General features: G+C 44.0%; 1 protein-coding gene across 1 annotated transcript in view; it reads left to right on the top strand.

Annotated features, from left to right (window-relative positions):
* The first annotated feature begins 3,300 nt into the window (after positions 1-3,300).
* The window catches only part of LOC119404368 (uncharacterized), a 35,917-nt gene continuing 25,056 nt past the window's right edge, over positions 3,301-14,161 (top strand). Inside the window, exon 1 of the mRNA XM_049419510.1 lies at positions 3,301-3,380. Within this exon, the coding sequence (XP_049275467.1) occupies positions 3,301-3,380 (80 nt within the window). The remainder of the gene's footprint in view (positions 3,381-14,161) is intronic.

Here is a 14,161-nt window from a genome sequence, read left to right as displayed (position 1 = left end):
AGCGGGACTTCTGCAGCCAATCGAACCACCTCACCGGCCGTTCCAGCAAATCGGGATGGACCTACTGGGGCCGTTCCCGACGTCGACTTCCGGCAACAAGTGGATCGCCGTAGCAACTGACTACCTCACCCGTTACGCCGAGACAAAGGCCTTGCCCAAAGGCAGTGCCGCCGAGGTAGCCAAGTTCTTCGTGGAGCACATCGTCTACCGCCTTTACTGCGGACCTAACTCAGGCGATCTGCAAGTACAGCGAGACGAGCCACCGCCGCACCACCGCCTACCACCCACAGACCAATGGCCTCACAGAGCGTCTAAATAAGACCATCGCCGACATGCTGGCCATGTACGTCGACGTTGATCACAAGACGTGGGACGCCGTCCTTCCGTACGTGACCTTCGCTTACAACACGGCCGTCCAAGAAACGACGCAGATGACGCCGTACAAGTTGGTCTACGGAAGAAGCCCGGCGACGACGCTCGACGCCATGCTACCCAACGTCACCGACGAAGACAATCTCGACGCCGCCGCTTACTTACAGCGCGCCGAAGAAGCACGACAGCTCGCCCGCCTACGGATCAAGAACCAGCAGACGAGTGACAGCCGCCGCTACAACCTTCGACGACGCCACATGGAATACCAACCCGGTGACCGTGTATGGGTATGGACACCAATACGCCGACGGAGACTCAGTGAGAAGCTTCTTCGACGATACTTTGGACCGTACAGGGTACTTCGACGCCTCGGCGCACTCGACTACGAGGTTGTCCCTGACGGCATTACGAACTCTCAGCGGCGCCGTGCACGACCTGAAGTCGTCCATGTCGTGCGCCTCAAACCATATTACGCACGTTAGCGAATCTGAGGACTGTCATTTTGCTTTATTATTGTGCTTTCTTTCTTGTGCTTATTGTTTATATTACTTTGTTGCTTCATTCTTGTTATTTATTGTTACATGCATTGGCCTGTTCTGTTTAAAGCATCGGGACGATGCTTTTTCAGAGGGGGGCATTGCCACGTGCGTTTCTTATCACTTTCGCTGTATTCGGTTTTCGGCCACAAAGACTGTCGGCAACGCTCAGCGCGAACCGCGCCTCATTGTTCGAGAACCTTCGCGATCATTGTACATCGTTTTGTTAAGATTGCGCGCAAGACTCGCACACTCGAGCTTATTCTAGAATTTGCAGGACAGCCAGCGATAACGCTGGAATATTCGACGGCACATGTTTAAATGCCGACGCGCTTCACCGCTTGTCAGTTGATCGACGGACGACGCCCTGTTCGCCGCTATCTTTGTACAGCGTGTATTGCTGTAGTTCGAGTTCTCATTTTCCGGCCACAAGTTCGGCCAAATAAACAGTTTCATCCTGCAAACGCTGACTGCTGTCTTCGTCGACGTCACGACCACGTGACAATATCAAAACTTCTTAACACCCATGGTACCAGTATGATTTCCACCGTGCAACAGTATTGCGCAGATTTGTTCACTGAAAAAGAAAAGAGAAAAAGATATTGTGTTAGTACAATCACACCAGGCAAGTACAACAGCAAAATAGTGCGAGCTCATTTAGCAGTTTTATGAGTACATTACGCTGCCATTACATAGTGCAAATGTATGGAAGATAATACATGAAACCTCAATCTGCAGCTAAAGTGTAGAACTTCACACGAAAATTTGGCAGATTCCACACATTGTCGGAACCGATGTAATGCAACGCAGTCAACAAGGAGCTGCATAGACCGCATTCTTTGTTTTCGAGGCAAATCAAGGCATTCATGTTCCCCCTGTAATTATTGTTCGTCATAGAGTCATTCCATGCCATAATAATTTTGCTACATATCTATTTAACGAAACGACTGCAAGCGTCCCAAGACTGTGGCATGTGAATCAAACCGTACACGACATACATGTTATGATTTGCATCTTACGCCCTTGTCACTTTCTTAGTTGCTCGTTAAGGCGTCTTCCTCTCTGCCCTATATATTTTCTTCCACACAAGAGTAGGATTGAATAGATGAAGCCTTCAATACAGTTTACAAATAGGTTTACGTGCTTTATGGAACACAACTGAGGCTGCTGCCTTTTTGTTTCGTTTACTGTGTAATGTCTATTCACCTTGGTTTGGTTTGGTCGTCTATTCAATCCCACTGTCCTGTTTAGGAAAATATATAGGGCAAACAGGAAGATGCCTTAATGAATGACTAAGAGAGCACAACTACAACGTAAACAGTGCGATTAGTGGCCATCCAGGCCTCCACTGCAAGGATTGTGGCTGCAAACCAATCTTTTCAGAAACAAAGTTATAGCAAAAAACAAAGATCATACAACCAGAGAAATAATTGAAGCTGCAGAAACAGAACGTATAGAAACTAACTGTGTCAGCATGCCATCTCTGACGCTTTCACAAAAACAAAAATAGATTTTTTTAACCGTCGGTAATATGTACACCACGTGTGGTGCTCAGTGGTGATGCATGTTGACGAGAGATAGGGGCACCAACCATGTTACTTTATTTTGAAAATTTCCTATTTTTTGACTGTCATGGTATATATGTGCCCACATGTCGAAAAATAAGATCATTTGTAAGCCAGCACTGTTGTGCCTTCTTCGTCTTGTGTCCTGTCATAATTTTGCACCGTTTTTTCCCCCGTTATGTCTGAATGGCAATCCCATGGAAGCACCACAGCGACAATCCAACAAGCTCTTTTTTTGCATCTCAACACCACTTTGTTATGATGTAATGAACTCTCACTCAAGTGGCTTCCCCCCCCCCCCCACGCTTGGCGCACTTGTATTTACTTGTTCACAAATGCCTGTCGACTGACTGTTCTCAAGCTGTAAACACTTGCTTTTTGAACTTCTGGTAATTCAAACAAAATTGGGGGGTCCCCGCGAGTTTGAATTATCGAGAGCCTTCTGCATGTTGTTAGTTCTGCAGTATTGCTATTGAGGATGTAAGTGATTGGAATGCGAGCTGCATGACCAGTGAAACACATGTTTTGTTTCCAATCAGAACTGTTTAAGGTCAGTTTGTAGGGATTGCAGGCCAATGTGATTGGTAATGTTACGGTAAATCACACAGTCATCAGCGAAGTGTTGAACACTAGATTTTACACAGCCAGGCACATCATTAATGCAGATTAGAAAAAGCAGGACTGAGCACACTTCCTTGGGATACATCACATGTTATATAAGCAGAATGAGAGAATTATAACAGAGGTGAACAAAGTTCTGAAAGAAAGAAAGTCTTTAATCTAGGTGAGCACATTAGGATGAATGTTAAGCTGTGTTAGTAAAGTCGATGGTGAAGAACCTGACCAAGAGCCTTAAAAAAATCTGGAAATACTGCGTCAGCCTGGGCGCCCACCTCAAGCAACAAATGTAAGCAACAAATGTAAGTGTCACATGAAAAACCCTTACAAAAGCTGTGCTGATATTTGAAAATAATGTTATGATCTTCGAGGTAGTTAATTACTTGGCTGTGACCGACATTCTTGAGAAGTTTGCAAAATGTGCTTGTTAATGAAATGGCTCGATAGTTAAGTGGGGAGGAATGTTCACCTGACTTGAATATACGCATTACCCTGACTAAACGCTAGTTATAAGGAATTAGCCCATTTGATAATGATTGCGAAAACACAGGACAAGACAGAACAAATGCTTTGTGATGTACTTTTAAGCAAATTATTGTTAAAGCCGAGGTGATGCAAACTACTAGTAATTTTAAAGTTGTTTAAAAGCTAAAATCCGCTTCATCAGGAACTATTTCAGGGGTGCAAATGTCACGAAATGTATTTAATTCAAGAAATAAGCTTATATCTTGATTGCTAAAAACTAATTAGAATGAGTCAAAATCTGAGCACAATCACATACATCAGTGATGACACTGCTATTATCTCTAAGCAAGATGGCAAGATGAAAGCTAAGGTTTACAATGTGCCAGAATTTACGAGGGTTGTTGGTTGACAGAGATGACATGTCACAGCTGAAAAAGTGATGCTGAGTGTACTTTAGGAGAGACTCTTTGCCACATTTATACTTTTCCCACTCGTTTAAAAGGCTGCTTTTTACTGTCTGCTGGTAATATCACTTTTTCTAGGTATTCATCCGCCGCAACTTCTGATTAAACCATGGTGTGCTGCTGCTACATCTATTGGATATGAGAGGCATGAATTCATGGCTAAGTTTAGAGAGATTATTTTAAAACAAATTCCAATTCTGCTCGACAGTGTGCAAGGAATAATGAACTTAATAATAATAATAATAATAATAATATCTGGGGTTTAACGTATAATGAACTTAGGAGAGAAACAATCCAATTCAGTTAATTATGTCGGCTCTGCTGCAACCCCTGATTTGTTTAGCAGCAGTTTCCTTTTTTGTTAAATGAACCGATAATGCATCCTGTTATTACGTCATGATCCGAAATGCCTTCTAAATTAATTATGTCTGAACAACCATCAGGATTATTTGTTACTACAAGGTCAATAATGTTGGCGGTGCTTGATGTGTGACGTGGTATTAGTAATAGGTTGCGATAGTAAAAAATCAAAGACACGACTAAAGAAACATATGAGCTTCGCTCTCACTTGCTGTGAAGGATTGCGTGAACCAGTATATATTAGGGGAAGTAAAATCTCTGAATATGACAGAATATGAACACAGTAGAGTTAGGGAAATGTGTATATATTTCACACAGAAGTCGATGAAATTCTAAAAAAATAATTCATATTAGGAGGACTGTAGATAACACCAATAATTGCATCAATTGAACAAAATTTTAAAGAAACACACACATTAAAGATTTGAACTAATAATTAACGGCATCGACAACAAGACATCATTTATCACCAAGATTACGCCACCTCCTCTGCAATTTGATCTATCCCATCGAATTATGTTGTAATGTGTTTTGCTGACAAACACCAAGTTCTTCAGAACAACATCAGTGAGTTATGCTATTAATGATGTGCAACATGAGTCAATTAGCAAAATATTTTGGTACTCTTTGACATGGCACGTCTGATGTCAGTGTACAAGAAAAAAGGGATTTATCGGTTTTTGTGATTGAGGATTTTGAGTGATGTGAAACTGGGGTCTAACCTGAGATCAGAATAGAAGAACGTCTATCTTCCGTGGAGTGTTGAGAGAGACAAACAATGTGACCAGCCTCATTATCCCACACACAGGCATTGTCCCACACATTGTTATTGTAATGCTTATTAAAGGTAAGGCAAATGCAGCCACCGTCTCTCCTTACTGATTTTGTGTAGTGCCTTAAGTGACAGAGTTTATACCCGTGTCACATGGGCATTTGAAAGAGCTTCCAACCGGTAGTCTACCGACTCAGTGGTCAAGCATGAGCTGCTACACGGGATGTTTCAAGGCCGTCGAGTCAATAGTCTATCGAGCCAGCGAAGCACACAACTCTATTGAAATTTTGATAAGCATTCAGCGGCGCAAGCGGAAACAGCGCAAACATGCCCTCTCGTTCACTGTGTGCTCGTACTCTCGATTAGAAACAAGAAATCTAACCAGTATGTACGTGTGAGCGTTATTTGATCAAGTATATTCGCCACTTTAAATGTGCCAACTGCACATATTTTCAACAGCAACGTGCTTGTCTTCATCATGTCGTCTTGCCGTGTATCGTTCACCACAGTTTCGGTGCTCAACAACCTAAAAAATTAAATATGTATTCATAACTACGAATAAACAATTTATTAAAATGCTTAGACAAAAACAACAGACATATCTGTGCTTTTAAGCAGATTTGTATTATTTAACTGTCGAAGACATGAATACGAAATAAATATCCACAGCGCCATGCAATCTTTGAGAGAAACAGCCCTTCAAAACTGCTGTGTCAACAGAGTTGTGATCGAGTCAACGAGTCAACATCGAGTCAACAGAGTTGTGATGTTTCGATGGCCATCGAATGAACGGCCGTTCAAAAGTGCCTGTGTGCACAAGTATTAGTCTGGACGGCCTCGGAATAATCATGAGAGGCGCCGAAGCTTGTGTTCTTGAGCTTGAAGCTGTTACTCCTCACAGATTCAACTTATTTATCGTTGTACAAGTTGGCAATGATAGGCCTTATCTTACTAGTTGAAAAGTGGCCCAAACAATGCGCTCTCAGAATCGAAAGTATAGTCGCTGTTTATTTGAACACCTTCGCGGCACCGCAAATCGTCCCATTGGAGTAATGCAGACTCTCAACTGAAAATTTGGATGCTCCACTGTGCGCTGTTTGATTTTTCGGACTCCTGCTGGCTGTTTGGGTACGTCGTCAAACGCAATGACAAGATGTCAGCAATGTTTACAGTACTTTTACTATGCTGCCAGCACTCGAGGTTTGCATTGGCTACGGCTGGAGGTCGTGCCAGCGTCAAAATCCACGCAGAAATTGCATTTGCCGATGTCGAAGCCTCTGTTTGTTGGCTATGTGTAATGGTTGCCTTTAGGTTCTAGCCAGTCAAGTATTCATTGAATGGCTACAACGGCCAAACCGCACGCCAAGCCACGCTCGGAGTCAGCTCGGTCGGCACTGGCTCGGTGTGTGTGGCCACAGCTGTGGTGTGGCGTTTCATGGTTTGATCAATTTGATGTCTGAAGCGAATGACAGCACTCACAAGACGGACAAAGAGAGAATGACAGCACGAGCACTGCAACACCAACTAGCCCAACATCGTTCCCTTTTGGCATTTGAGGGTTTGCGTTTTCTGTTGTTTCTGCGGCTAGGCCTCATCTGCGTCACACTCTCTCATTTGTTGCTTGGTGTGTGAGGCCTGATCTGCTGGGATGGCGCTGACGCCACCCGTTCATCTGCGTGGTCAGGACTAATGAATAAACGTGGCAACTGTAAGACACTGCTGATGGTGCAAAAAAGCAGCGATCATTCGTCAGGTGGAAGGTGGCCAACCTCACTCCGAAGTTGCTTGGAAGTTTTCACCGAGCTGGACAATGATGAGATGACGCGTCGGGTTCTCGAACCAGCGCAGGTGGACAGTGACTCCGATGATGACGCGCCGCCCTCACCATAGCAATCAAATGCGAATTTAACGCAGCGCTAATGACAGCCTACAGCGATGGCCAAATAATGGCTGAAATACAAGCTGAATTGTTTGCGAGTGTGTGTGTGTGTGTGTACAGACGTACATTGACAAGTTTTTCCAGCCTCTGGGCTAATAAGGGTGTTTGTTTTCTCTAGCAAATCCTTTTTTTTCGTCTGACTTTTTGGTGATTCCCAACGAGTCCGAATGAATGGTTGGCTACTGTACGACACTAAGCCTATTGGAACAAAATTCACTCACGAGTTGCCCTAAAGACATGCAAATTTCATTGTCCCTATCTGGAACACCATAAAAAAAGCATCAGATGTCTTCTTACACATTAGATGTTTCTAAATTAGGCGTTAATAATGGCTGTGCAGACGGCACTGATGCGATTTTCGATTCTAATTCAGCAACATGTTGTGTACAAGTCATTTTCCAGGGTAATACGAATGTTAAGAAACTTATTCAATGATTCCAGGACTGTATTGCAGCTAGTTTACAAATGTGGGACAGAAAATGTCAAACTGTTTAATTCGTCCGTCTGTGCCTCAGTCCTAGGCTTAGGGTTTGATTCAACGTCGCTACTGAGAAGTAGGAGAAGTCAAAGGTACATCAAGGTATTTGGTAATTTGTATCTAGTTATCATGTACAGAGAGTACCAGCACTTTCTCCTGACCTTGGGAGCCTCTTCTGTATAACCTTCACGTTGTAACCATGCTATGCAAAACAAATGTTTGATTTGAAAAAAAAAAGGCAGCACGAGCACATTTCAAACAATTCAATAGCAACAACACCACAACAAGGGAAACATCGTCTTCATGGTACCGGTGTGTTTCCTACTGACCATAGGTCGGCAAAAATATGAAGGTCACTCAGACTCACTCATATAATATATTTTGCCCTTAGGGCTCACTCAGACTCAAACTCACCAAAATTTTCCTCAACCGGACTCACTCGCGCTCAGACTCACTATATTTTTTCTCAACCAAACTCATTCGGACTCAGGCTTGCAAAATTTACTCATACAGACTCACTCAGACTCACGTCTCAATATGAGTCTGAGTGAGTCGACACATGAGTGAGTTTGCCGACCTATGGTACTAACCTGGAAGAACGTCAACAATAAGCATGGCATTGTAACTGCAGTGCCAAGGCCCCATGCATCGAAGAAATAAGTGTGCTTATGAGCTGCTTGGTCACCTGACTGTTCCATCTTGATGAATGGAGAACGCTGCACCATCCAGAATTGCGAGGGGGATGCGGTGGGAATGATGATGCTCCATACTTTGCTGACGATGTGGTCACACAACAATTCCCTGCGACATCAGGACACCAAGGCGCTTGTGGCAAAACCAGTCGTAGTGGTGCCCGCGTGATGGGTGACAGCTGGCGCAAGAACAATAGAGGCAGCACCTGAAAGAACATCAATGGTGAATGTGACATCGCAACTTCAGTGTCGTGGCCCATTCACATGAATAATGTGATATGCCTGTCCAATACGTCAAGAAACCCTTTCCCTTAGTCACGTGTGGCCATACCTGCACACCACGGCCTGTGGAATGTGGGTATGTGCCCCACATGATTCACGGTTTGTTAACCTAGGAAAGGAAATAATGCACTTTGGTAATCTTAACGTGATAGAACTAAGGAGACCGCGGCACAGAAAATATGTTGCCGGTGTCAAAGGCTTCTCAGAGAAAAAAAATTCCAATGAAAGGAAACGATAAATATCAGTTTGGGATGGATTTGAACCCTTGTGGCGTGCACCTCATTTTGATAAACCAGATGTCTGTGCTTTTAACGTGAGTGCCGACATTGCGTCATAACATAAGCTACTCCTTAGACATCAGTGCACTCAACATGCCTGGTAAGCCCTCGATATGCCGACAACTACTCAGTTTACACAAAGACGTCAATCAGCCTAGTAATGCTTGGCTCAAAGGGTAAAAAAATGCAGCATGGGCAGCTTCTCACTGACTGCTTCGCATAAAATTTATTCCCACAGAGCATGGAATTCGCTGTACTGTGTTTTGATTTAATCCATGCGAATGTTTAAGAGCACCACTTTTCAACATTATTTTAGTGCCTTCTACTGCAATGTGAATAATAAGTATATCCCATGAAAACACCACAAATACTTTTAAAAATCCAGTACGTTTAGAACAAGTGTCTTAAGTTAAAAGTATGTAACACAATAATGAAAGCAAGGGCATCTGGGCTTTAGAAATACTTCACTAGCCAACGTGAGCAGATCACTCGCCCTGTCAGATTCATAACGAGTTCTCCCTGAAGAGAATAAGGGCTTTCCAATTTTGTACACAAAATGTGATCGCTATTGCAACCGGTCATGTAAACCACGTTACATTTAGGAATTATTAATGACAATTGGATGTCGGCTTGAAAGTGTGCAAGAAAAGCAGCTGTTGTGTGAAAGCAAATGCTTCTGCTGAAATAAACTGTCACGTTAAAAATCTGCCAAATTTGCCGAACACAAGACAATAGGAATGTACGAATAGCGAATTTTAGAACGCAATCGAATACTATTCGAATAGTAAGGCAACCATTTTCAAAACAGCTCTAAAATTTCATAACATTTTATTTTAAAGAAATATTCACAAACGACAGAACGTTACAATTACTTTTAACCGACGAAAACTACTACAATTATGTAAACTCAGGTAAGCGCGTATGCATCAGCAACTAGAGCATTCACGAAATTTTGTAACTATACAATGAAATAGAGCAGTCACTACATTATTCAAGGTGCCACTTTGTCATCAGCCTTTTAGTAAAACTGAAGTGTGGCATAAGAATCAAGCAATAATGAACTGAACATCACCTATGCAGCTAACCTTTTAGTGAAACACTTAAACTGGTTTTCACTTCATGGGCCTTGGCACCAAAGGCAGCTAAATATCATGGTTGAATACTGCATCTGCAAAAGCAGTTTACATCAAGATAACACTTGTGTCTGTTGTCAGTCATGTAAACACGTACAAAAATTGCACTTCTGAATCCGAATGCAGCCGTATTCCCCACCATCTCATGACTAATCTCATGGTGATGATAGTGGGTTGGCGGCACGTTCACTTCTGTGACACTGCAGTTTTTAGCAAAAACGTATTTATCCAATGATCACTAGTGTCGATAGACCGTTAAAAGCTGAAGCTGCATGTACCTTGGTAATTCAATCGTAAAAATGACCCTGGCAGTTGCAATGCATAGTTACTGCGAGGTTTTCCCGCCCATGCTGATTATTTGAAAACTATTCGAAAAATATTTGGTACTTCGAATACACACTATTCGATTCGGCATGAGGATTATTCGATTTGTTATTCGAATTTTTTTAATATTTGCACACCCCTACAAGACAAGATGGCTGCTTGCAAGCTCTCAACATCAATGCATGCAACAGCTTTTTGTAATAGTAGGCATTATGTCACGTTAGGATATTGAGACCATGCCAAAGATAGACTTTCTTGACAGAACACAATAGCAAGGGTCAGTGCACAGGTTTAGCAACCTATTAAATATATATACTTAATAAACATGACACAAACAGGCATTCTATGTATAATAACCAAGATTATTGCCTAAGAACTATCCTGCAGTCACTCTACTTGTCACTCCCAAGTGACCCACAATCCATACTTAATACTAATCCATGTTAATTTAACTGACTCAATGCTTCATAACTCTTGTGTATTTTAGACAACCTGAAGATAAAGGCACAATCAATGGTCACCAATGGAATGCATGACTGCTACAGCAGAAAAGAATGCGTTTTTTTAAAATAAAACTTCGAAGTTCACGAACCTGAACAATTGATGGTGCCCCTCTCTACCATGCTGGCCTCATTTACCTCCTAAACAAACAATGTCTGCACTAGATAAATAGTTTGATTAATTTATATTAGATATATATTAGGAGCAAAGGTCTGCACTAGCTTATTAGTTGGAGCCAATCATTTGTTCAAAATCACTGACATTGTTGAAAATCATCCGTCAACTTATCTTCACACAGCTGCTGCCTAGATAGCATGACAGCCCAGATGGTAGAACCAGTTCATCCACAAATGCAGTGGGGATGGGTATGGTTTGTAGGGTTTAATGTATCAAAGCGACTGAAGCTATGAGAGACGCCGTAGTGGAAGGGTTCAGATCATTTCGACCAGCTGGGGTCCTTTAATGTGCACTGACATCACACAGTACATGAACCGCTAGCATTTAACCTTCATCAAATTGCGACCATCACAGCGGAATAAAACCCACGTCTTTCAGGTCAGCAGACAAGCGACAAAACCAATAGGCCACTGAGCCGGCTAGTAGTGATGGGGTACGATTCCCAGACTACAACTAAATTTCTTCAGCTGTTAAGCTGCATGCAGTTCAGTAAATACACAACACTTTAATGATAAAGCCTGCCACGCAAACTGCATGTGTTACTGAAGAAAATACGACCTGCTGCTGAATTGTCCAGGGATGATGGCCACAGATGCTTGAATCCACGACATCAACCAACGACGACGAGTCCCTTGTGTCCAGTGTGCGAAACTGGGAATTTTCGCACACTGGACACAACGGGCCCGTCGTCGACACTTTCGAAAGTCGGACTTTTCGATCTTCAGCGCGTCCGATAAAAAGATTTGGGTCCATATCAAACACGAACGATGCCTCTCAAACAAAGAGATATAGGTTTTAAAGCACCCACAAAAAAAATGTCGATTAATCGATTAAATCATTCCACCGAAAGCAATTAATCGATTAAAGGCTAAACCGATTAACGATTAACGATTAATCGATTAAAATTTTTAATCGACCATCCCTACCTGAAAAAGGATGACACATGCAACAGCGCTGACTTACAAGAAATGTTTATTCGTCAACACAGTGCGGTATGTATGCCTTGTCAGACAAGGAAATTGGATACCTCTCAGATGGTTGTACGCGCAATGAGCATGATTTAGGTGATACTTTCTTTATATTATTTTTGTTTGCCATTTTTATGTTCTTTGTTTCTTTTTCTGTTGGACTGCGCATATATACTGTTCGGTGTTCACGAATAAATATTTGTTGTAAGTCAGCGCTGTCGTATGTGCATTCTTTTTTCTGGTGTTCCGATATTCCTGCTGTTTCCGCTATCTCACGTTAACTTGGCAGCGGACGCGTCAGCGTCGACGGGCAGCAGCGATCTCGACACAAGCCAATCAAGAGTGCGCGTTTCGCGTTCGGAGTTCAAGTCGATGGAAACACGTTCCACATCTGCGGTGGTCAAGGGCGGCTGTTTTGGCACAGTGACATGCACCCTGCGAACCCCGTATCGAAAGGACTGCGTCTGGTACCAAAGGGCAGCGCCTCTCTAACCTTAATAAACACAGGACGCGTTGGAGAGACCGAAGCATCGCATTAGCAATTGAATCTTCGTAAAGGGCGCTCTCACCGCCTACATTGTAATGCCTTCCACCGAGAAGCCGACGCGCAGGCTGCTATAGTAAGCGATCTTCGATGCGTTTGGGTCAACGACAATATGAACCCGAAAATGCCGACCATGTATCAAAGCAATTTATGAAAGGTGTCATTTATGTGACGTACTGTTTGTGACCGTACTTTTGCTTTCAAGCTGGTGGCCTTCATTAACGGTTGCCAGGTCGCCGTCGTCAACGTGGCTATCGTGATGAGAGAGATCCAATTTAACTGGTGCTTTCAATTGCGTAAAATGCGAGCCATTTCTTCGTAATAGTTCGTGGGCGACAAACTGTTTCGGAACGCACCTATGTCTTCGTTTCTGCGTGTACGACGACTGAACTTATGAACTTCAGGAAATGAGCTTATGAAGAGTCGCTCATGCTCGCTTACAAGCTTCGATGCGTGGTTGCTTCGGGATTAGCTTTCTCGCAATGCGAAAACATGCAGATAAAAAGTGCTGAAAGCTTGCACTAAGACGCGCAATGATCGATATACAGCGAAGCTGATCGCTCTCCATGCTTTTAGATGCGAAGCAGCTCTTTGACTAGCCTTGTCTAACGCTGTCCTTCCGTGCATCCGTATGAACGCGCTGCAACGCGCTCCCCTCGGCCGCAGGTGTTGGAGCGGTGCCAAGTAGGTCACGCCGCAGCTGTGCGTTCACGTCACGCTCCCCTCGCAGTGCGCGTGACGTCACTCTCTCCCTCGCCTGTGCCGCGCCGCTCGCCGCAGCGCCAAGCAGCTGCCGCCTCGGTCCATTGCCCGCAAACACCTGCCGCTACGCCCGGCTCGCTCCCGCTACAGCGACCCGTGCTCGCTACACACGCCGACTCGTCGGTCACGCGCAATAAACCTGACGCGCGCCTAAACGTACTCGTTGAAATAACATGTCCTTGTACGTTCACCTCTGCCTCCTCGCTTCAACCTCCGATGTCCGAATGTCTGCAGGAACCTTCAGCGTGCACTTCAACCGATCACAAGGCCGTGGTAGTCAAGGGCGAACGCGCGCCAGCTCCGGTCGAGCGGCCAGTGTCCACTCTGAAGAACGACAATGACCTACGCCAGCCATCGCTAATCTTCCAAGCGCTCACCGCAAGCACCCGCGTTGAGCGCAGTTCACCCCGTGACGCCACCCGTGCGAAACGCTGCTGCTTCGGTCATCCCATTCCGGGTTCCTTTGGGAAGATGGCGTGTTATTTCGGTAGCTGAACTATTGCTTGAATTTGCTTGACCTTGACTGTAGCGTTGTTGAATATTGCTTGAATTTGACTTGAACTTGGCTGTAGCGAGGTTGAACTAGGCCACAGCTAGGTGATGCAGGTGTTCTTAGGTTGCTTCTAGATCGTTGCTAGGCTTTAGCTAGTGATGCTAGATTTTATACTTGATTTTCAGCGCGGATAGGTTCGAGTTAAACCGACAGTCAGAGACACCGACAAGGGCACGTGGTCGTTCGCGTGGGCCTTCCATCGCTTCGGGTCTTTCTCGAAGCCGCAGTTGCTGTTCCCGTTCCGGAGTATTCTCTCGTTGTACGTACTCTGGTCTTCAGCTCGACGCCATCACTTCGCAGCCTTGTTGGGCTGACTGTTGCCTTCTTTCCTTTTTAGTGGATGTTTTGAGTAGTGAGGTCTACGCAATTTCTGTGGCA

Source organism: Rhipicephalus sanguineus, chromosome 9 (genome assembly GCF_013339695.2).
Source record: "Rhipicephalus sanguineus isolate Rsan-2018 chromosome 9, BIME_Rsan_1.4, whole genome shotgun sequence".
NCBI classification, from domain to species: Eukaryota; Metazoa; Arthropoda; class Arachnida; order Ixodida; family Ixodidae; genus Rhipicephalus; species Rhipicephalus sanguineus.
This window is presented reverse-complemented; position numbering and strand designations above follow the sequence as displayed.